Here is a 22936-nt window from a genome sequence, read left to right on the forward strand (position 1 = left end):
AAAAAAAAGCCTCTGCCTTCGGCTCAGGTCATGATCTCAGGGTCCTGGGATTGAGCCCCACATTGGGCTCTCTGCTCAGCGGGGAGCCTGCCTCTCCCTCTCTCTCTGCCTGCCTCTCTGCCTACTTGTGATCTCTGTCTGTCAAATAAATAAATAAAATCTTTGAAAAAAAAAAAAAAAGAGTCAGACACTTAAATGGCTGAGCCATCCAGGTACCCCTGTTAAGTATTCTTTTAAGAAAGCAGGAGATTGGAGCAGCTGGGTGGCTCAGTTGGTTGCCTGTCTGCCTTGGGCTCAGGTCATGACCCCTAAGTCCTGGGATCCAGCCCTGCAGCGGTTCCTTGCTCAGCAGGGAGTCCACTTTGCCTTCCTCCCCTCCACCCACTCTCTCTCAGTCAGCTCTCTCTCTCGCTCTCAAATAAATAAATTTTTTTAAAAAAATAGTCCATTCGGAGGGAAGGAAGGAAGGGAGGGAGGGAGGGAAAGAAGGAGGGAGGAAGGAAGGAAGGAAAGAAGGAAGGAAGGAACGGCAAGCATCATAAACCCAAATCAGGAACAGGGTTACCAGGATCACAACATGGCTGAACTCCATGGGAGCCACATCTGCCGCAGGTCATGAGCATGATGCAGCTAGTGAGTTCTTGGGAGTTCTGGTGGTACCTGGTTTACCTTCACTGGGAAGACAGGTGAATGGAAAAGGCAACTACACAGAAAAGTGGGCAAGGGTATAAACTGGCAAATTAAAGAAGAGAAAATCTGACCAAGACTATACAAAAAGATACTCAATCTCACTACCAATCAGGGAAAGTTTACGAGTTAAAACTAGGTGTCATTTTCCATCCATATAACTGACAATATTTTAAAAATCTGATGATATGAACTATTGAGAATGGGGTGGGGGTGGAATATGGCCTTCCTGAGCCTGTACAAATGTAAATTAGGCCATTTTTAGTACGATTGAGGAAAAACATACTTACGCTAGGTCCCAGGAGAATCCTATTCTAAGTAAACACCCTGGAAACACTTTCAAACACATCGATACCCCATAAGTGCCCATCACTGCAATGTTTGACAAAACCTAACTGTTCATTAGGAAAAGAAGAAATAAACTGGGAATAATTTATATATTAATTGCATGAAGAAGCCTGATTGAATGTATAAACGTGGGAAGAATCTCAAAAATAAAGTGAAGTGAAAAAAGTATCACATTATTTCTATTCAATTTTTAAAATTAAATTATCTCATATATCTCATTAATGTGAGAGACCTAGAACTTGTTACTTGTTTGTATGTAGGCAGGAATGATCTAGAAGAGTGAGAAAGATTGATGATTCAGGAAAGAGCAAAGTCAAAAGAATAAGTTCCTTGAGAAAGTGAGAGGAAATGGGATGCAAAGTGGAGGGATGGGGCCTTGTAATGTTCTTTAAAAACTTTTGGTGATTAGCTAACCTTGAGGTGTGGGATAAGTAAGGGGAGGCAGTGGAAAGGAACTTCCTTCTCCAGGTAATTTTTCTCCACTTAAACAAAGAATAAGCAGTAAATAAGTTGTAAGAGGACATACAAAATAAAATCCAGCCTGTACATCAGGGAAATACGAATCAAAACCACAGTGAGATATCACCTCATACCAGTCAAAATGGCTAAAATTAACAAGTCAGGAAATGACAGATGCTGGCGAGGATGCGGAGAAAGGGGAACCCTCCTACACTGTTGGTGGGAATGCAAGCTGGTGCAGCCGCTCTGGGAAACAGCATGGAGGTTCCTCAAAAAGTTGAAAATAGAACTACCCTACGACCCAGCAATTACACTACTGGGTATTTCGCCGAAAGATACAAACGTAGTGATCTGAAGGGACACATGCACCCTAATGTTTGTAGCAGCAATGTCTACAATAGCCAAACTATGGAAAGAACCTAGATGTCCATCAACAGATGAATGGATAAAGAAGATGTGGTATATATATACAATGGAATACTATGCAGCCATCAAAAACAATGAAATTTTGCCATTTGTGATGACGTGGATAGAACTAGAGGGTATTATGCTTAGCGAAATAAGTCAATCAGAGAAAGACAACTATCATATGATCTCCCTGATATGAGGGAGTGGAGATGCAATGTGGGGGGTTTGGGGGGTAGAAAAGAATAAATGAAACATGATGGGATCAGGAGGGAGACAAACCATAAGAGACTCTTAATCTCACAAAATAAGCTGAGGGGGGCCAGGAGGAGGGGGATAGGGAGAGGGTGGTGGGGTTATGGACACTGGGGAGTGTATGTGCTATGGTGAGTGCTGTGAAGTGTGTAAACCTGGCGATTCACAGACCTGTACCCCTGGGGCTAATAATACATTATATGTTTATTTAAAAAAAAAAAATTTTTTAAGTAAACTAAAAAAAAATCCAGCCTGTAACAATCTTGAGAGCACTAACAGCAAAGCCACTCCTCCTTTATTAAAAGAAAAAATAACTATAGGGGTGCCTGGGTGGCTCAGTGGGTTAAGCGTCTGCCTTAAGCGGCTCAGGTCATTATCCCAGGGTTCTGGGATTGAGCCCCACATTGGGCTCCCTGCTCAGTGGAGAGCCTGCTTTACCCTGTCTTTCTGCCTGCTGCTCTGCCTACTTGTGCTCTCTCTGTGTCAAATAAATAAATAAAATCTTAAAAAAAAAAAAAAACAACTTTAAATTTACTTACAGGCCCCAACCAAACGCATGATCTGCTTTACTCATCTCTTTATGTAAGAGTAAGTATTTGAGGGGCGCCTGGGTGGCTCAGTGGGTTAAAGCCTCTGCCTTCAGCTCGGGTCATGATCCCAGGGTCTTGGGATCGAGCCCCACATCAGGCTCTCTGCTTAGCAGGAAGCCTGCTTCCTCCTCTCTCTCTCTCTGCCTGCCTCTCTGCCTACTTGTGATCTCTGTCTGCCAAATAAATAAAAAATAAATAAAATCTTAAAAAAAAAAAAAAAAAGAGTAAGTATTTGAGCTAAATTAAAATTCTCATCTTGTGATCTGAAGTGGCATAGCCCTGTCGGCTGAAATGGAAATTTGGTCCACTAGGTGGTCTGAATTTGTGAAAACTACAACCCCCAAAACATACAAAAGCAGGAGCTCCTGCTCAGGGGAGAAAAGAACGGGATGTTTCTTTCTTTCCTATTTTTTTTTAAGTAGGCTCCACACCCAACATGGGGCTTGAACTCATGATCCTGAGATGAAGAGTCGCATGCCCCACCAACTGAGCCAGCCAGGCACCCAAGAATGTTTCTGCAGGAAAAATTACAAATCACAAATGTATACTCCCAACCCCACATACTACTTGTTAATCTCCCAGCAGTTTTTAATATTAATTAGCATTTTAAGTTAAAAACTAACTCAATTCATATAATGAAATATTTCTTTTTTTAAAGGCCAGTGACCAAGCTGGGTCTATGTAACCCATTATCACTGTATTCTTTTATCTCCTCCTGTAATCACACGTGATCATACAGTAATTTTGTTGGTTAAAAATAATACTGATAAACCCCTATTACTGGCAGATTTAACAATTTATCTGTAACCTTCTACAAATGACTTAAACTAGTAAATGCAACTGTATATCACCCAAAATGTCAACAGTATAAAGTGAGTTGACAGTTGTATGAAGTTGTATCATTTCAACATTTGAAACAATTTGTAACTGCTTTCTTATTGTTCAAATGCAAACAAATAGCCACTATGTGTAGCAAAGAGGAAGCAGCAGAAAATAAAAGTGCAGAAAACTTGGGAACTAGTGAGGACGGGAAAGAGAAGGGAAGATGCTCTGAAAACAGGCTATTTTAAAAATTTAACAGAGCACATATCTGTTATTAATAAACATATTATTTATTAACACATTAATAACACATTATAACACATTAAGGTGGGGGCATCTGGGTGGCTCAGTGGGTTAAAGCCTCTGCCTTCGGCTCAGGTCATGATCCCAGAGTTCTGGGATGGAGCCCCACATCGGGCTTTCTGCTCAGTAGGGAGTCTGCTTCCTCCTCTCTCTCTGCCTGCCTCTCTGCCTACTTGTGATCTCTGTCTGTCAAATAAATAAATGTAATTTTTTTTTTTTTTTTTTTTTTTTTTTACATTTTACTTATTTATCTGACAGAGAGAGATCCCAAGTAGGCAGAGAGGCAGGCAGAGAGAGAGGAGGAAGCAGGCTCTCCACGGAGCAGAGAGCCCGATGCGGGGCTCGATCCCGGAATGCTGGGATCATGACCCGAGCCGAAGGCAGAAGCCCTAACCCACTGAGCCACCCAGGCGCCCCTAAATAAATAAAAAATAAATTTAAAAAATAAAGATTAATGTGGATATGTGTCAAACAGGTTGTCCCCTTGAAGTACTTTCTTTGGTTTCTGGTTCATCTTCTTACGTTGCCAAAGGGCTATTTCCACAAGGTCCGTGGCTAAGCAGTCTTTGCAGACTTTTTATCTGGCCATCTAATCAGCTACTGCAGGACAGTTATGACCCAGTCACCTCCTGAATCACTTTATTCTAGAAAAGATGTTGTGAACTTACCTTATTTTATTAGTAAGTTCTGGCGGGTATGTACATTTTTCTGGAGACAACGTTATAACTCTCAAAGATGTTCAAAAGGGTCTGTGACCCCAGAAAATCCAAGGACACTGCATGAAGACAAATTCTCTTCAACCACGTGGAAACCCGTGGCACTGGCTTCCGGGCTCCATTCGGCCCCGGCCTGCCCTCCGCGCAGTCCTCCGAAGCGCGATCTCCAGCAGGGGTCGCTGCGTTGCCGCCGCCGCGCCCATGAGCCCCTCCCGGCCCGCTCTCTCCGCGGCGGCGCCGACGGAAGGGGCGGGGCGGGGAAGGGCGGGGCCTGGAGGCCCGGGTGCGCCAGGCCGCGGGGAGGGATCGAGGGAGGGAGGAGCGGTCCCGGAGTGCTAGTAACTGCGCCCCTGTCGGGCATGTTGTGACCCCGGCTGGATCCCACTCTGTTGCTTCCCGGCGCTCACTCGTGAAGTAAGGCGCGACCAGCGCCTCTGCCCCGCCTGTGCTCCTGCCAGGACTCCGCGTGAATCTCCCGCGTCTTGCCCCGGCCCGGCCAGCCTCGGGACGCCCTGTGGACCCGGGGGCTGCGGGAGCCGTGGGGATCCGGTGCGCCGCGGCTGTCCGCGCTTGGGCCCGGCCGCTACTGCAGGCTCCAAACGCAGACCTAGAGCTTGAGGACGCAGGTGTCCAGTTTCCTTTGACCTTGAAGACCCGGGAAGGTGCGCAGCCCGCGGGGGTGGGAAGTATGTCGGGGCAGCCTCCCCAGTTTCCGCGGTCAACCTGAGAGGTCTCCAGAAGGGACGCTTTTCGGTGGCAGTAGGCTGCAAAGCAGTTAGACCGGGTTCTTAATCGAGCAGTGAACAGGCTCGCGAACGTGGAGCGATTCCCAGTGTCCCGCAGGTCAAGGGCAGCGTTGCCTCTGTTCCAGACGTTGCTTTGCTTACGGCTTCGGCTCGTTCACGATCTTATCTACCCTGAAGATCTGACCACAGACCTCCGGGCTTCCTGCCGTTTTCCTCTCCACTACTCAGTCCACACCATTGGCAAAGAACTCTTAAAATAACACTTCTGTCAGGTCACTTCCCCGCTTAAGATCTTTCTATGATTCACATGCTCTCTGGGTCAGGTCCAAACTTTGATAGGTACGGCCTTTGGAGAGCTAGCCTTTTGCTCTTCAATCCAGCTCCAGCATTGTGGGATCTTTTCTGGATTCATTTTCATGCTTCATTTCTGTTGATCTACTTTCATTCCAGTGGTTAATTAAGCACTTAACCGTGTGCGACACTGTTGTAGGCCGTTGGGATTCAGCAGAGGAAAACAAATACGGATGAAGATTTCTATGCTTGAGGAGTTTATATTCTATTAGGGGAAACAGTCCAAAAAAGAGAAACCCGGTAAATTGATCGGTGAGAAGTGCTATGGAGGGAAAAAATAGGGCAGAGTAAGGGGAAAGTAAGAGGGCAAGATGTTTATTAAATAAAATTGGAATGAATGGACAGCATTGAGGTGATATTTGAGGAAAGAGTTGAAGAAAATGAGTTAGGTATGCAGTTGTCTGGGGTAAGAGATTTCTGGGTGCAGCTGGGGCAAAGACCTTACCCAGAAATGTTCCTGTTGCATGTGAAGAGCATCAGAAAAACCAGTGAGGCTGGACCTGAGAGACCAGAGGTTGAGAGTGGCAAGAGATTGGAGAATGGGGGGGACCAAATCCCATAGAGCCTGTAACCTTTTCTCACTGCTTTTGTAGGAGTGATACAGTATAAATTACTTCTTGAAAGAATCATGGCTCTGTGGAAAATGGACCCTGTGGAAAATGGCCTTTATAGTATTGCTGTCATCATCTGCCATGATGGCTTAATCTGTGGAAGTGGTGAGAAGTGACGGATGCTGGACATGTTTTGAAGATACAGCCAACGTAATTTCCTGACATTGGATATGGGTGTGAGGGAGGGTCAGGAATGACTGGAAACTTCTGTTCTCAGCACCTACAGGAGCAGAGTTATCATTCACTGAGATGGGGAAGGCTACAGGTGGAACAGATTTAGGATTGGGGACATGTCGGGAGTTTGTTTTTGGACCAATAAAGCTTGAGGTACCTGTTACACACCCAAGTGGAGAAGTCAGGCATTTGGATATTGTGTCTGGGGTCACCAAGACTGCCCCTAGGTTCACTGATTGACTGGGAAGATTCAACAGGACTTGGCTGTGGCTGGTGGCTTTATCACAGCAAAAAGATACACAGCATAGTCAGCAAAGGGAGAAGACTCATAGGACCAAGAGTGCAGGAAACTAGGTGGTCTTCCAAGAATCGTCTCCCAGACTCAAAAAGGATACGCTTAAGTCCCCAGCAACAGATTGTGACAACATGTGTGAAATTGGTCTATCAGGGATGCTCTTTAGAGCTTCTGCCCAGGTGTTGATTGCCTTTAGTCACATGGGCACTGTCTGCCTGGCATGTACCAAAATTCAAGACTCCCAGAAGGAAAGCAGGTACTCAGCATAAGAAACTGTACAAACAGTTTAGACCCAGCGAGCGACTCCTGTCAGTTCTGAGAATGCTGAGAATCCAGAAATCCAGGTTTCTAGAGGCCCACCTTGCAAGCAGGCCTTTCTAAGGATAGACTCAAGCCTGCTGTATTAACTCATGCACAGATACACATGTCTGGAACTTGGGAGAAACACCTGGAATGGGGATTATAGCTTGGGGAGTAGTTGGCATATAGGAAGTGTTTAAAGCCATGGAAGTGTTTGGTGTCTTGAGAAGCATTTGTCAGAGCTGACAGAACTGAGCTAGATAACGTGAATGTAGAAGAGAAGCAGGCCAAAACCTGAGCCCTGGGGCCCACCAACATTAAGACGCCTGGGAGAAGGGAAGAAACAGCAGGTAAAGTGGGAGGAAAACCAGAAGCAAGGTGTCCTGGAAGCCAAGTGAAGAGGAGGGGAGCGGTCTGTTGTCTCAGATGGCTGCGGCAAAGTCAAAGGAGACGAGGTCTAACATGACCTTTTGGGCTTAGAAAATGAGAGGGATTAAGAAGAGTGTAGACAACTGTTTCTGGGGAGTTTTCTTGTAAAGAGGAACTAGAAAAATTGTAGCTGGGGGTTAGTGGGATTAAGAGAAAGTTGGTTGGTTATTCAGTGAGAGAAATAACAGCATGCTAATGAGAGTGGTCCGTTAGAAAGTAAAAAATAAAACAGTTGTAACTTGCTGTTTCCCCAGTGTTCTGTTTCAGGCCTCCTTTGCCATGAGAATTCTTCTCTGGCATCTCCGCTCTGAGCTTTAGCCTCTGCAGGATCCAGTCTCCTCTGGACCTGGGTTTTCACTCAAGTTCTCTGACCGCCAGTTGACTTAACCACATTCCAGTTGAATAGCCGTTCCTTGAGGACAAGGACTGTATGCTTTATGTGCAGGCCTAGTCTAGTGGGTATCTGGCATATGCAGGCAAAAATTAGGTTAGCGTGTTTTCTCAATCTTATGTTCCTAATGTGCCAGTGTTTGCCAGAGCGAAGCAGATCACAAAGAGGGAGTAGATAATCAACACAAAGGTAATGCTTGGCTAGACATTTTGGTTATGTTGTTTTTCTATGCGAGTATGATTTTAAATAGTCACTTTGTGCTAGTAAAAGTTTCCTAGTGTAGGTAAATATAATGTATTTGTGATATATTAAAAAAGCAGCGTCATATCCAGGCATTCTTCATAAAAGATGACAGTGTGGTATAATGGCAGAACTTTGGGAGGGAAATGTGGGATTCCAGAGACTGACAGACAAGACTTCCCTCCCCCAGGATGTCTCCTCTTAGGATTTCTTCTAAGTTGGGGCAGTAATTCTTCCCACTCCTCTGCTCCTGAAACTATCCATTCTCTCTGGCATTGCACTTGGTGAAAGTTGGTTTTTGTTAAAGAGAAATGAGACATCTATTTCATGGAGTAGCAGAAAGAACAGTGGGCTTGGAGTCAGAAGACTGACTGACAGTTCAGCATGGTGGTAAAGAGCCTTGACTTACCCACAGAGCCTGGGTTTGAATCCACTTAGTATGTTTTTTTTAATATTTTATTTATTTGACAGATCACAAGTAGCCAGAGAGGCAGGCAGAGAGAGAGGGGGTGGGGGGGGGAGCAGGCTCCCTGCTGAGAAGAGAGCCCGATGGGGGGCTTGATCCCAGGACCCTGGGATCATGACCTGAGCCGAAGGCAGAGGCTTAACCCACTGAGCCATCCAGACACCCCAAATCCACTTAGTATTTGTGTGATCCTGTCACTGAGATGGGCTGTTAGGAAGGAATAAATGAATTAATAGGTAGAGCGGGGATTGACCCATAGTAAACAATGATCGTTAAGAAGACTTGTCATTGGAATCCTGGCTGTACTGGTTACTGGCTGTATGAACTAGCAGATTGTTAAATTGCTCCAAGTCTCATTTGTGATCATCTGTAAAATGAGGGCCCTGTGTAAAGTGATCCCAGAGAGGCTGCCATTTTCATCTCTGCCCACACATGCAGCCCTGGGCGTATTGTTCATTGTGGGGAACTTGCAGCCAGGTTCTCAGCTCATGGGCATGTATACAGCCTTTGGTATCACACCTGATAGCAAAATAGGCTTCGCTGAAGTCACTTAGGCCAGTGTTTTCAAACTTTTTTTTTACTATTATCTTTACTAAATACATTTTCCATTATGACCCAGTATGTGTGTAGGTATACTTACATATGTGTATATGTATTATAATGAAAGTTTCATAAAGGTAGTATTTACTCTGGGGCACCTGAGTGGCTCAGTGGGTTAAAGCCTCTGCCTTCAGCTCAGGTCATGGTCTCAGGGTCCTGGGATCGAGCCCCGTATCAGGCTCTCTGCTCATCGGGGAGCCTGCTTCCGCCCCCCCTCTGCCCCAACCTGCCTCTCTGCCTACTTCTGATCTCTGTCTGTCAAATAAATAAAATCTTCAAAAAAAAAAAAAAAAAGTATTTACTCTTACCGTATGTGATATACTGTAATCTACACATTTCAGTTTTAATTCTTTTAAAAAAAGATTCTTTTTTAATTTAGTTGTTCGACGGAGAGCAAGAGAGAAAGCATGGGAGAGCACAAGCACAGGGAGAGGGAGAAGCAGGCTCCTCGCTGAGCAGGGAGCATGACACCAGGTTTCAGGGAGCGATTCCAGGACCCCAAGATCATGACCTGAGCTGAAGGCACATGCTTCACTGACTGAGCCCCCCAGCATTCCCAGTTTTGGTTCTTGAAAAGTAAAAATTTTATAATGGCTCATGACCCACAGTTTGAAAAAGATAAGCAAATTATCATCATTAATGCCCATCTTTATCTTTTGTATTATAAGAGCATCGTACTAACCAGACATTTCTGAGGTTGATAGTAGAGAGCTCTGGCCACTTAGGGTTAACCTTCTTGTGTGTTTCGGATGGGCAGAAAGGTATGAAAGGCTCGCCCCATGAGAGAATTACTTTTCTTAAAACTACACTGTGAAGAATATATGTTAAAATTTTAACAGCTGTTGTCATAGAGTGAATATGGATGGTTTGAGTTTTCTTTTATTCTTTTCAAATTATCTACCTGAAAATATGTTTCACATAATAATCATTAAAATCTTCTTTCTCTTAAATTATGGTAATAAGAGTAGCAATTTCAACTTAAAAAAAAAAATCTTTACTTGGCAAAAAGTCCACCATTAGGTAACTTTTTCTTTTTCCTTTTTTTTTTTTTAAGGTTTTAAGTAATGTCTGCACCCAGTGTGGGGCTCAAACCCATTACCAGAGGTCAAGAGTCATATACTGTACCAACTGAGCCAGCCAGGAACTCCTTAATTTTTGATTGTAGTGATCCATGAAATACAAATTCTAGAAACTACTGAAATACACTGTTTTCTTTCTTTATCCCTGTTTCTATAAAATTTAAGGGTTTTTTTCTATGCATAGTTATTATTCGTTCTCTATTAAGTTAGATAGAATATGTATAAGAATGATTTGTCTCAATATTTCTCTTTAAGGTGCTTCCAATAGTTTCCACTCAGTATTTTAGAGCACTTGTGGACTTTATAACATTTAGAAATTATTTTAAATTCTAGTTCTGGGGGCGCCTGGGTGGCTCAGTGGGTTAAGCCTCTGCCTTTGGCCCGCCCAGGTCATGATCTCAGGGTCCTGGGATGGAGCCCTGCATCAGGCTCTCTGCTTGGTGGGGAGCCTACTTCCCCGCCCCCCGCCTGCCTCTCTGCATACTTGTGCTCTCTCTCTCTCTCTCTCTGTGTCAAATAAATAAATAAAATCTTTAAAAAATATATATAACTTGGAAATAGCTATGTGCTTTTGAGTGGGCTTATAGGTAATTGGCTGTTGTAGACTTTGTGATGAAAGGAGGAAGGAAAAATCTTTAAAACCATCATCAAGGAAATCTGTCTGAAGGTATAGCCTTGTCACCGTGAAAGTCATTCACAGACTTAAGGTTTGAGGATATGGACCATATGGCAGCCCTTCTCATATTACTGAATTACGGCCTCTAAAGCCATATTGAGGTACTTGGGAGAGGTTGCTACCATCATAAGGTGGTTTCTTTGAGGTAACTTAGGAATTGGCTGCTCTCTGGCGTGTCAGCACCTTAGTGCCTCAGGGTCTCTTGGCGCCTTCCTTTTCTACTTGCCAATGCCTCAAACAGTAGGAGAAAGATGGAAAAGAAGGTAAAAGGTAACTGTCCAGTCTGCTCCTTGCTAGCTCTGATTTGCTGGGGTTGGGGGTTGAAATAAAGTCTAGAGATTCACTCTGGGTTTTATAAAGTCATGACTTGGTGTCCTTCCTTGACAAAGTCAGTATTGTAAGGATGTGACGTATGTCAGCAAATAGTCTTTCTCTACATGAGATTTTTGATTTTAAGGTTTTATTTATTTGAGAGAGAAAGAGAGCAAGAATGAGGCAGGGAGGGTCAGAGGGAGAAGCAGACACCCTGCTGAGCAGGGACCCCCCCCCCCAATGCACAACTCCCATCATGACCTGAGCTGAAGGCAGTCCCTTACCCAACTGAGCCACCCAAGTGCCTGAGATCATTTTCTTAAAACCCTTGAGAAGAAGCGTTAATATTTTTCAGTAGTAATCCGTATCCAAGCCAATTTGGCAGATGGAGAAGAGGAGAACCGGTGTGTTCACACATCTCAGTATCTAGTTCCACCCTCCTGAGAAAGGCACAGCTAGACGACTCACCATGGAAAAGCGCGTGGCCCTGGCTACGTACAGACCAATGTGGTCTTTTGTAGGGGAGAACAAGTACAGTACTCATACGGAGTGTTTGTGGTGTGCATGGTTATGTCGCAAGAATGCCAGGACACTGCACTTGTAACATACAACTGAATTATTGTCTGTTGCAGGTTATACGCGCCATGGCTATGACGGGTGTCAGATTCCCTGCCAGAGTTCTGAGAAAGCCAGATGCCTGGATTGGACTGTGGGGCGCGCTGCAAGGGACACCTTCATCGAAACTCTGTGCTTCCTGGAATCGATACTTCTATTTTTCTAGTACCCAGTTAAACACATCAAATTGTAAAATGTTCTTCCATAACATTTTCTCGCTGAGACTCCCAGGCCTTGTAGTATCTCCAGAATGTATTTTCCCCTTTTCCATAAGACTTAAGAGTAATATAAGCTCTAAGAAGTCCACCAAGAAGACTCTGCAGAAGGCCGAGGATGACGAGGACTCTGAGGAAGAGAGTGACCGTGAGATGAGTGAGCAAGAAGAGGGGCTCGAAGAAGACCCCAGTGTGGTCAAAGACTACAAAGACCTGGAGAAAGTGGTGCAGTCTTTTCGGTACGATGTCATCCTAAAGACAGGCCTAGATGTCGGGAGAAAGTAAGTCTGACGTGCGTTTTATTATAAAATGCTTTGTCGTCTTGTCATTTTAATGTAGTAGTTCCATCACTCAGCCCGTCTGTGGTGAGGGGAGCCACAGATACGGGAGGACCTTCCAGTCACCTGTTGCAGTTGTTTCCTGCTACAGACGAGAACCCTGACTCCAGCAGCAAGGCAGGGCACCGCCGCACATCTCCCGTGCCGTATTTCCCTGATTCTAAGATACAGTCGACTCTTAAGATGAGCTGTCGATTTCATACCAGCGTTTTGAGGAAAGTCATGACCACGTTAGAGTATATAGCAAGAGGAAACCACGCCTGGGTTTCACAAATGCCACAGGGTAAGAAGGTACCTTTTAGAAACAACAGAAGCCGTGTCATGCGGTCAAGAACGCAGGCTGTGTAACTAGACCCTTCGTGCTCTGTGTGAGCCTGGGCGAGTTCCTTGAATTCCCTAAGCTTCGGTTTTCTCATCTGTAGGATGTAAAGTAGCACCTACTTTAGAAGTTGGTGCTTCTCCACCTATAGCGTCTTAGTGGATGGAACTAGAGGGTCTCATGCTAAGTGAAATAAGAGAAAGACAAATGCCGTATGATTTCCCTTGTAGGTGGAATTTAAGAAACAGAACAGATGAACGTAGGGGAAGGGAAGGAAAGATAGGACAAAAACGAGACAAACCATGAGAGAGACTTAACTCTAGGAAACAAACCGAGGGGTGCTGCGGTGGGGAGGGGGTAACTGGGTGATGGGCATTAAGAAGGGCACGTGATGGGATGAACACTGGGTGTTATTGCAACTGACGAACCCCTGAACTCTACTCTGAAAGTAAGAATGTGCTGTGTATTAAATTGAATTTAAATTAAAAAAAAATAACAGAGCAGTGCCTGACACATAGTAGGTACTCATTGTATGTTAGCTGTTACGAAGAAAATTCTGTGTGTTCATATGTAGTGCACAGAGATGTTAAGTGGAACTTTCAGGATCTCTTTAGTATTGTTCTCTCTGCTAGAATAATTACATAAGAATAGTGACCCTCATTGTGCATTCATTCGTTTAGCAATCATTGTGTGCATACTGCATGCAAGATAAGAACCATGGTATGGATAATATGTTCAGATTTCCATGTGCAATTTATACCTTTATGACCTAATTTCATGGTGTAGTCTAATTTTTTAATCCATGACACTTAAGGACTCATAAAGATGACTGAGCCCATAGGCCTCCTCGTGGGGATTTTGAATATTCTCTAAAATCTGGCCAGCTTGTAAGGGGGGGCTCTCTCTCCCCCAGAGAAGTAGCCGCTGCTGTTACAAGCAGAACCCCAGATGTTAACCACCTGGAGTCCGAGCGGCAAGAGAAGAGCTCAGTGATTTCTGTCCTCGCTCTCTCCTGGTCCCGATGCCTTAGTGACTGAGTGGAGAGATCGGCGGCTGCGGGATTGGAGTTTCCCCACCTCAGTGCAGACTCGCAGATTTGCTAATGGCCTCACCATACGTGTGGTGCCTGTTCTTTTCCTCAGATCCTGGAGCCCTTTGGTGGTCATGAACCCTGGGAGCTCCCGCTTTGCAGGCGGCTGCTGCAGGAGTCGGGGCGGGGGTACCCCAAGCCCTCCCAGAGCTTACCTGCCCAGTGATGTCCGCGCGTCTCTGCCGCAGTTTGGCGTCTGTTCAGAAGGGCCCCTGGGTCTCGCTGTTTGAGATAAACATGGGGGCATTTGACTCCCCCTTTCCCAGCAGCCAGAATGGAGGCTTTGTGGAGAGGCTGGTCACTGTCAGAATGAGCCTTAATGGCAGCTGTTTTTTGTTTTTTTTTAGACCTATGTAATTGTTTTGGATGTATTTCTATTTCAAAGCATTTTTTTTTCTTTTTTTTTTCTTTTTTTAGCAAAGTGGAAGATGCATTCTACAAAGGTGAGCTCAGGCTGAATGGGGAGAAATTGTGGAAGAAAAGCAGAACGGTGAGCTATTCTGACAGCAGATATTTTTGTCTCTTTCTCTGCCAGTACTCAGTGCCACCCCGACTTCCCCTCAGGGGGCATCAGTGACCCCTTGTGTGTGTCTGTGTTGCATGCTCTGTGACTCCCCAGAGGCCTGGTCAAGCTAGTGAGAATCACCTGCCAACTTGGTGACACAGACCACTTGCTCTTCTGCAGCCTTGATGTCCTTAAGAGAAAACTTTCCTTTTTTCCTTAAAATTTTAAGACGGACCACTATCACAATTCGCAAAGATCCGTTAACTGAGTCATTAGTCCCATGAAAAGCTAATAATGAGACTGAGAAGAGTTGATTGCGTAGCGATCCCGGTGGACTGCTGTTAGCTGAGTGGGTGTGTGATTCTGGTCAGTTCGGCGGTACCAGCGACACTTGCCACATGCCCTGCTCTGCGCGCAGAGCAGCCATTAGAAAAGACACTTCCCATTTTCTAACAGGTCCATAGCAATACTGTCGTTAAGTGAAAGAAATCAGGTATAAGAAAATGTATTTCCAGCATCCAGTGTTGTTATAAATCATACACACACACACACACACACACACACATACATACGTGTGTATAAATTGTGTATTGTAGAAATAAGTTGCATGTATACATACATCTGGAATTCGTAATACTAGTATTTATCTTTGGGCCATTATGGGTTATATTTTCTTCTTTCTATTTTCTGAATTTTTTATAAGTACAGATCACTTTCATAATTGGAAAAATAGTAATGATAGTAAAAGTAAATGAAGCACAATAAAAAGGTGTATGACAGAGACTGTTTAAAAAAAGTTTGGAAGGGGAATGCCCGGTGGCTCAGGTGGTTAAGCATCTGCCTTTGGCTTAGGTCATGATCCCAGCGTCCTGGGATCAGGGGGCTGCAGGATCAGCAGGAAGCCGGCTTTTCCCTCTCCCTCCTCTACTCCCCCTTCCTCATGCACACTCTCTGTGTCTCTCCATCTCAAATGAGTAAATAAAAATCTTTAAAAAAAAAAAGCTTGGAAGACACAGACAGACGAGGCATCAGCAGACATAATCTCACTCTTAGTGTCTAGAGAACAAATGTTCCCGGGAAGTCAGACACACTTTTGTAGGTGGCTTCGAAGCTTGTTTCATGTTTCACAACTCCCCTGGGGATGGGGGCTTGAGCTACATCCTTTTGCTCTGGGGCAGGAGAGGGTGTGAGCTGTTGGCCAGGCGCTACAGACGTGCCTCTGGAGATCAGGCTCCTCTTCTCCCATAATTGCTTTTGCCTGCTTGTAGCCCTGCCCCCTCTCCTCAGCCGCAGTGTTTCTAAGACAGGACCTGCTCTGGGTGCGCCACGCCTCTGTGCCAGGGCCTCATTTACAAACGCCACAAGTCCATCCACCCCCCCCCTGCTTTGAGACATTGTTAACTACAGTCTAATTGCTGCTGCTGCATTCTGCCTTGGGTGTTCTCTTGTCTCGGCTGCCTTCCAGATTTCTCCTGAGGGTCAGCAGAGGAAGGGGCCAATGTTAACACTCGACTGCCTTGTTACTAGGAGGCCTGTAGCCATAGTAACTGCAGCTAAGGGGAGATTTGAAATGTAGATATTTGGAACAGCCCTTAATCCCAACCAGTGTTGCTTTGTGTCTGCTGTGCTGTCTCCCGCATGAAGGAGGACAGGCCCTTGTAGGGAATAAAGGACACCTCCCTTCCAAGGCCTGCCGCACGGGGTTGTGCCTGGCCACCGGCCCTGAAGGGTCAGACGGGTTTGTGGTGCTGCAGCTCCGAGCAGGCCGCCTGTCTGTGCGAGCCAGGGCCTGCTGACTTACACAAAAGGACTGAAGCTTCCTAAACTCCCTGCTCCCCAGGATTGACTGGCTAAAGGGGAAGCCTTCCTTCCCTGCTCGCTGCCTTAGAAGTAAGCTCCCAGAGGCCTCTGCTGCTCAGCCGCACGCAGGACACAGAGCAGATTGTGAAGGGACACAAAGGAGGGTTGCAGTTGGCTCTGTGTATATTTTGTATCACATGCGTATGTTCTTATTAAAAAGTGAATTTTAATAAAGCCATGCTGAAAAATGTAAAAGCATTCAAAATGCTCTCAAACCTTGTATTTCTGGACACTGATTTTTTTTAAGATTTTATGATTTTAGAGAGAGTGAGAGAAAGAGAACACGAGTGGGGTGAGGGGCAGAGGGAGAAGGAAACTCCCTGCCGAGCAGGGAGCCCAATGTGGGATTCGATCCTGAGACTCCAGGATCATACCTGAGCCAAAGGCAGACGCTTAACTGACTGAGCCACCCTGGCGCCCGGGACATTGATTTTAAATGTCCACACAGTTGGGGCAAATGGTCTTTTTTTTTTTTTTTTTTTTTTTTTTTTTTAAACTCATGAGAACTATAGGAGGACAGCCCCCCCCCCCCCCAGATGATGCCTGGGTCAGCCCATCCTTCAGACCCAGGGGAGAAGCGGTCTTCATGCTTCCTGGCAGTTGAGCCTTTTTGCTTCTTAGCCCAGAGGGGAGAAGGTTAATGGTTTATAACCAGCTCTACGTGAGTTTCGCATGTCACTGCTCTAGGCTGACAAGCGTGGCATGGTGGCAGAAGTGTGTATTCCCACGTTGTGGACTGAATACTGGGCCCTTGAATGGGTGGGAGCACAAATATGAGTTTGCCCAGGTAAGGTGCAGGTGTTTTTGACAGCATGAATTTAGGACTGCCTCAGAGAACATTAATCAGAAAATAAGGTAAAAGTGGCACCATATTTCTTAAACAGAAACCTCCAGTAGACTCTTAAAATGGCCACGTGTGCACACTTCGAGTCCATGGCCCACACACATGGGGTTGCTGCCCACCTCCTGGGAAGCAGTGGTGAGTGGTCTGAGGTGGCCCCAGTCAGTCCTGGCTTGTGTCCTACCAGAAAGAGCATATGACACCTGGGTCCATTTAGCTCCTTCCCGAGTCACTGGGCAGATCCTGAAATCCTGACCTGCCAGGACCAGGTGCCTACTATGGGCTGTCCCTGGCGACACTGCTGTGACTGCCCTGGGACATGACCAGGACTACTCAGCCTAAGGGTCCCACCTGGGCAAGAACGGGTTTGACGTTAGCCCTTTGAACCCATTGAGTCAGCATCCAACTTGATCCTTCTGTCTTTGTGAACTGAGTCCTGTCTTCTTGAAGATGTGGCATCACCAGGGCTAATCAGTGCTAGAGAAGAAGTTCACCATATCTCTAAGAGATACAGCTGAATGTTCTTCCATAGCGGCTAATTTTCAAAGGACTGCCCCATCCCCAGTTACATAGCTCATCTGGGTCGAAATCAATGAAAAGTTACACTGGAAATTATTTTCTCAGTGCTGGCAGTAGTTACTATGCACAAACTCTCTGATTGTGCCCCACTCTCTTTGCCTCTTGTCACCGTTACCGAAACAAATCCCTCCTTGTGTTTCCTTCAGTCATCCAGTAGAGGTGAGTGAGTGGGCCACACCACACCAGAACTGCCGTGAGCAGGCAGCGGTCTAGGTCTGATGGAAGGACACGGAAGGCGTTGGGCACGAGTGTTGGAGGCATCCTCTGAGCGAGGCCCTTTCACCTGGAGGCACCAGGGATAAGGGACGGTTTCAGCAGAACCACTACCTTTCTCACATGGCCCTCTGGGTAATGATGGTTCCCGGATAAAAACTCAAAGCAAGGACATTTTCGGGGCACCTGGCTGGCTCAGTCAGTGGAGCATGCAACTCTTGATCTCAGAGCCGAGAGTTCAAGCCCCATGTTGGGTATAAAGATGACTAAAAAAATAAACTTAAAAAAAAAAAAAAAAGGACATTTGCATTAGCCTGCGTTTCCCAAAATGCGATGAAGGCTGAGTTTTCTTTCCATTTTCAGGTGAAAGTGGGAGATACATTGGATCTTCTGATTGGAGAGGATAAAGAAGCAGAAACAGAGACAGTAATGAGGGTTCTCCTGAAAAAAGTGTTGGAGGAGAAAACAGAAAGTGAAAAGTACAGAGTGGTGTTACGCCGGTGGAAAAAGTTAAAGTTGCCTAAAAAGAGTATGTCTAAATAAATGGATTGCTTTATATTAATAAAACTGCTTTCTAGTGATGGAGGGAAGGGCCAGCTTCAAAAGAGGACATTTTTATTAAAATAAAGTCACCTCACCTTTAGTGGAATCTGCGGAGCTCTTTTATGGAAATGGGGATCCATAGCTTGGAGACACTGCCCGTGCCCTGGAATCCTCTCCAGAGCTTGATTTGTGCTCGCTTTGACCTCATTTTGGCCTCGTGAGCATGAATGAGACGTGTTCTGAGTGAACGAACCCCAGAGAGAGTTTTAATGCCAAGCCTGCTGTTCCACACAGTAACTACCTCGGGAATCTGTGTAAAATAAACTGGCCTTGTTGTTTATGCCTTCGTTTCAGTTTTATCCCTGCTGACCAGCTTCCCTGGGTTCAGACTTCTTAATGGCAAAACCAGTTGAAGTCAAGGTCACCCTTCATATCCGTTGGGAGACCCCTTTCTCCACCAGCCCTTCTGGATTACCGATTTGTGAGCTTTCGTTCCCTTCAGTTTGTCTTCAGAAGGATAGATATGTGAAGTTGTCCAACTCACTGCAAATGGGCTAGTTAGGGCCCATTTAACAGTAATCGTTTAGGGCAGGGGGCCCCAGAGGCCTTTTTTATGGAATTCAAGAATGGTTTTTACACTTTTAAAACACTGTTAAAAGGAAGGAAGGAATGTATGAACAGAGCCCTTAGGTAGCCCACAAAGCCTAAAATATTTACTATCTGACCTTTTACAGAAAAAAAATAGGATGACCCGTGTCCCAGCTTAGGATAATAAGCTGAGAGTTTAATTTTCAGGTGAAAGTAGATTTTAGTAGTACGTTTTAAGGGAAGCACAGATATTATCAACGAAGAGAACAAAGAGAGACCGATTATTCTAATTCTCAAGAAAGTGCTATAAAAAGGAGAAAGCCTAAAAAAATAATAGTATTAGAAGGGACACACACATAATATACGTCATCTAAGGGGCGCCTGGGTGGCTCAGTGGGTTAAAGCCTCTGCTTTCGGCTCGGGTCATGATCCCAGGGTCCTGGGATCGAGCCCCGCATCGGGCTCTCTGCTCAGCAGGGAGCCTGCTTCCTCCTCTCTCTCTGCCTGCCTCTCTGCCTACTTGTGATCTCTGTCTGTCAAATAAATAAATAAAATCTTTAAAAAAAAAAAAAAATATACGTCATCTAAGAAAAGGACATCTGCAGAAATAAACTGGTTTGTAGACTCCCAGGAACAGTTTCCTAGCACTAGAAGAGTCCGCTCAAGTAGAGACCCATGAGATGGTGTCATGGAAAAAAGACTGGCTGTGCCTGGGTCCTTTTATTGCCCTCCAGGAATTCTTGAGAATTCAGGTTAACTGACAATGAAGGGAAACTTCTGTGGCCCAAAGCAGGGGGATGTCTGGGCCCATGAGTATGGAGGCCTTAACACCTTGAATTTCAGAAGGCTCCAAAAAACTGATCTTTATTTGAAAGCTTAAGTAAGCTCTCAGGAAGAAAGACTACATAATGTGCAGAGCAACAGAGGGAATGTTTCCGTTTTACCACTTGTTAATTGGGCTTTACTGAGTTACCAGTAAAAACTTTAATTTTAACAGGACTTAGTTATAATTTAGGAGACTAATGTCTTTACTTTTTCTCATTTCCTCTACCTCCATCCCTGTCTCGCTCTCCCTCTCTCTTCCTCCTTCCCACTCTCCTCTTGATTTCTCTTTAGAAAGTTGTAGAAAGACTAAGAAGTCTTGTGTGGTGAGTGGCAGCATGACCTAGGGATGTGTCAGGGGTCCTGGTTTTTAGGCTCAGTCTTGGCATTAGTAAGTCGGGTTACCTTGGTTACAGTTTGACCTCTGTCTCTGGGCTTCCGCTTCCTCATTGGTCAAATGGGGACCAGGGTATAATTGCTTTACCTTGTCATGTGTTCAAAGGAAGGAGAAAATCAAAATGTGTTGTATGAGGTAAGAGGAGCTATTGCTAGCTAGGAAGCAGGAAAAGCCACTTGAAAGGCTTTTTGAAGCTTTTGGTAATTAGGACCTCACCTAGCTGCTTGCAGTGTTCAGGGCCGCACGCCAGACCTCTCTGTTTTAAAAAATCAAACTAAAAAAAAATCTCATGGAGAATGTTGGTTTGGCGGGGGCACATGGCAAACAGCTCTTACAGTTGTCTGCAGTGCGAGGGACTTGGAACACGGTTATGAAATAGCAGAAACAAAAGCAATTCATAAGGATTCACAGAACTCTCGAAACTCACCCATTACTTGACCCAAATGACGGTTGCCTTCTAATGCCACAGTGGCGACGCCACCTCCGGGAAAATTAAAATTGGAAAAGATTAAAGATGTATATGTTTCTAGTGCAGTGGTTCTCAACCAGGGGTGAATTCACGTTGGGCAATGTCTAGAGACCTCTCCCGGGTGTCACAGCCTGTGGAGGGGGGTGGTTAGGGACATCGAGTAGATAGGGACCAGTGATGCCTCTACATGTCCTACAGTGACAGGACACCCCACAACAAAGTTACTGGACCCCAAATGAGTAGAGATGAGGTTGAGACACCCTGCTCTAATGGGACGGCAAGTTTGTTTGTTTTTTTTTAAGTTATGACTACTTTGGTAGAGGCTGATCTAGCCCTTTTATCAGTAATGATGGCTAATTCTTTCAAAGACGTAGCTGCCCTCTAGGAAATATGACGCTAATAGCATTTCTCTGCCAAATAGCATCTGTTGTCTTCCCTGGAAAATTATATAGATGGATGGCTAGGCTATCGTTTCATCATCTTTTTAACATTTCGTAGAGAAAAGTAGACATTTGGGGGATATTTCTTAAGTCACAGTTTATTTGGTTAGTGATGACTGGGAAGATGGAAACATAAGTAGCATTTTCTAAGAAGCTTTGAAAAGAAAGATTGCGGTTGGAGTGCTGGTGTACGTTCCGTGAACCTTCTAACGGTGCAGCCCGTATCCGGCAAGTAAAGTGACACTCGGCTCAAGTTCGGCCTCATCTCGGTCACACACATTTGGCTTGCAGAGAGGTGCCGTCAGATTATCAATGAGCTTACTGACAATCGCCAGGGAGTAGTGTAGGACATTAGAAATTCCATGGAGTGGACTTGTGAGCAGAAAAAGGGCATCTCCCAAAATGCTTTCAGCAGGTCACATAGGAAGCTTGGAGTCACCTGTGGTAGTATTTTCACCTTGGAAATCGCAATCACCAAAAACCAGTACTTATTTTTCCCTTGGAGAGTCATTTCTTTTTTTTTTTTTTTTTTAAGATTTTATTTATTCATTTGACAGAGAGAGATCACAAGCAGGCAGGGAGGCAGGCAGAGAGAGAGGAGGAAGCAGGCCCTCCGTGGAGCAGAGAGCCCGATGCGGGCTTGATCCCAGGACCCTGAGATCATGACCTGAGCCGAAGGCAGAGGCTTTAACCCACTGAGCCACCCAGGCGCCCCTGGAGAGTCATTTCTTAAACATCTAGCAGCACATCACTGGGTGGGACTGCGGAGACACACCCAGAAGTTTTCCACTGGAAGTGCCCAGCACTGTGTGTGAAGCCTCACCCAGCCCCCGCACCAGCCGGCTTGCTCCCCTTGGCTAGTCTTAGGTGCAAAGAGATGCGGTTACTTTTGCCACGCGTTCTTCGTAAATTCTTCTCCTGCACAGGAAAGGCCCCACAACCTGCTGTTCCTTCTGCCGTTGGTAGCTGCTACTCCATAATCGCCCCCTGGAATTTCTCTGAAGGCCCTGAGGTTGGAGGCAGCTTTCCGAAACTGCCGCTTTCCTGTTCCTCTCAAAGACCTGCACGTTGGGTTAAGGGGTTTTTTGTTCGTTTTTGGTTAAGCAGGCGTATCAGAAGCAGGCCAGTGAAAGTAGGAATTTGCAAGGTCATGCAAATGTCCTCGAGGACATGGGCCACACAGGATGCCCTTCTCGATTCTTCCGTAGAGACGTGATCTGTACCCAGTGGGCTTTCTATCTTGGGACTTTATTTTTTCGGAGAGAGTGTGGGGTGGGGGGGGGGGTGGGCAGAGGGAGAAGAGGAGAGAAAGACCCTTAAGCAGACTCCACACCCAGCAAGGAGCCTGGTGTGGGGCTCGATCTCCCGACCCTGAGATCATGATGTGAGCTAAAAAATCAAAGAGTCGAATGCTTAACTGACGGCACCACCCAGGAGACCCTCCTGGGACAGAATATTTTTTTTTCTTTTTTAAAGATTTTATCTTTATTTGACAGAGAGTTCACAAGTAGGCAGAGAGGCAGGAAGAGAGAGAGGGGGAAGCAGGCTCCCCCCCCAGTCCCCCGCAAGCAGAGAGCCCAATCTGGGGCCTGAACCTAGGACCCTGAGATCACAACCCGAGCCAGACGCAGAGGCCAAACACACTGAGCCACCCAGGCGCCCCCTGGGACAGAATTCTTAAAGATGATGAGACCTTCCCCAAGGCAGATAAGTGAAGCCCCCAAAACTGCAGTCAGGGTAGAACAGCAAGTATCTAAAATGGGCCATTTCTGTTTAGAGTTCTGGACTGGGTAATAGTGATTTCCAGAACCCCACTCAGAAGGCTTCCTATTAGATACTTCCTGCCC

General features: G+C 45.6%; 1 protein-coding gene across 1 annotated transcript; it reads left to right on the top strand.

Moving 5' to 3' along the window:
- The first annotated feature begins 5135 nt into the window (after nt 1-5135).
- Nucleotides 5136-18473, top strand: MTRES1 (mitochondrial transcription rescue factor 1). The gene is made up of 4 exons (XM_032858246.1): nt 5136-5247; nt 11888-12366; nt 14250-14322; nt 18194-18473. Exons 2-4 carry the CDS (start codon nt 11900-11902, stop codon nt 18371-18373), a joined length of 720 nt encoding a protein of 239 aa, XP_032714137.1. The 5' UTR covers nt 5136-5247; nt 11888-11899; the 3' UTR covers nt 18374-18473.
- Nucleotides 18474-22936: the final 4463 nt, after the last annotated feature.

This window comes from Lontra canadensis, unplaced genomic scaffold (assembly GCF_010015895.1).
Source record: "Lontra canadensis isolate GAN:19392208 unplaced genomic scaffold, GSC_riverotter_1.0 scaffold14, whole genome shotgun sequence".
Lineage (NCBI taxonomy): Eukaryota > Metazoa > Chordata > Mammalia > Carnivora > Mustelidae > Lontra > Lontra canadensis.

What these genes read in the sequence shown, in the direction of transcription:
- MTRES1 (XM_032858246.1), top strand. Translation starts at nt 11,900, where the DNA reads ATGGCTATGACGGGTGTCAGATTCCCTGCCAGAGTTCTGAGAAAGCCA. An exon ending in GGCCTAGATGTCGGGAGAAA is followed by an intron (nt 12,367 to 14,249) that starts GTAAGTCTGACG and finishes TTCTTTTTTTAG; the next exon opens with CAAAGTGGAAGATGCATTCT. An exon ending in TGTGGAAGAAAAGCAGAACG is followed by an intron (nt 14,323 to 18,193) that starts GTGAGCTATTCT and finishes TTCCATTTTCAG; the next exon opens with GTGAAAGTGGGAGATACATT.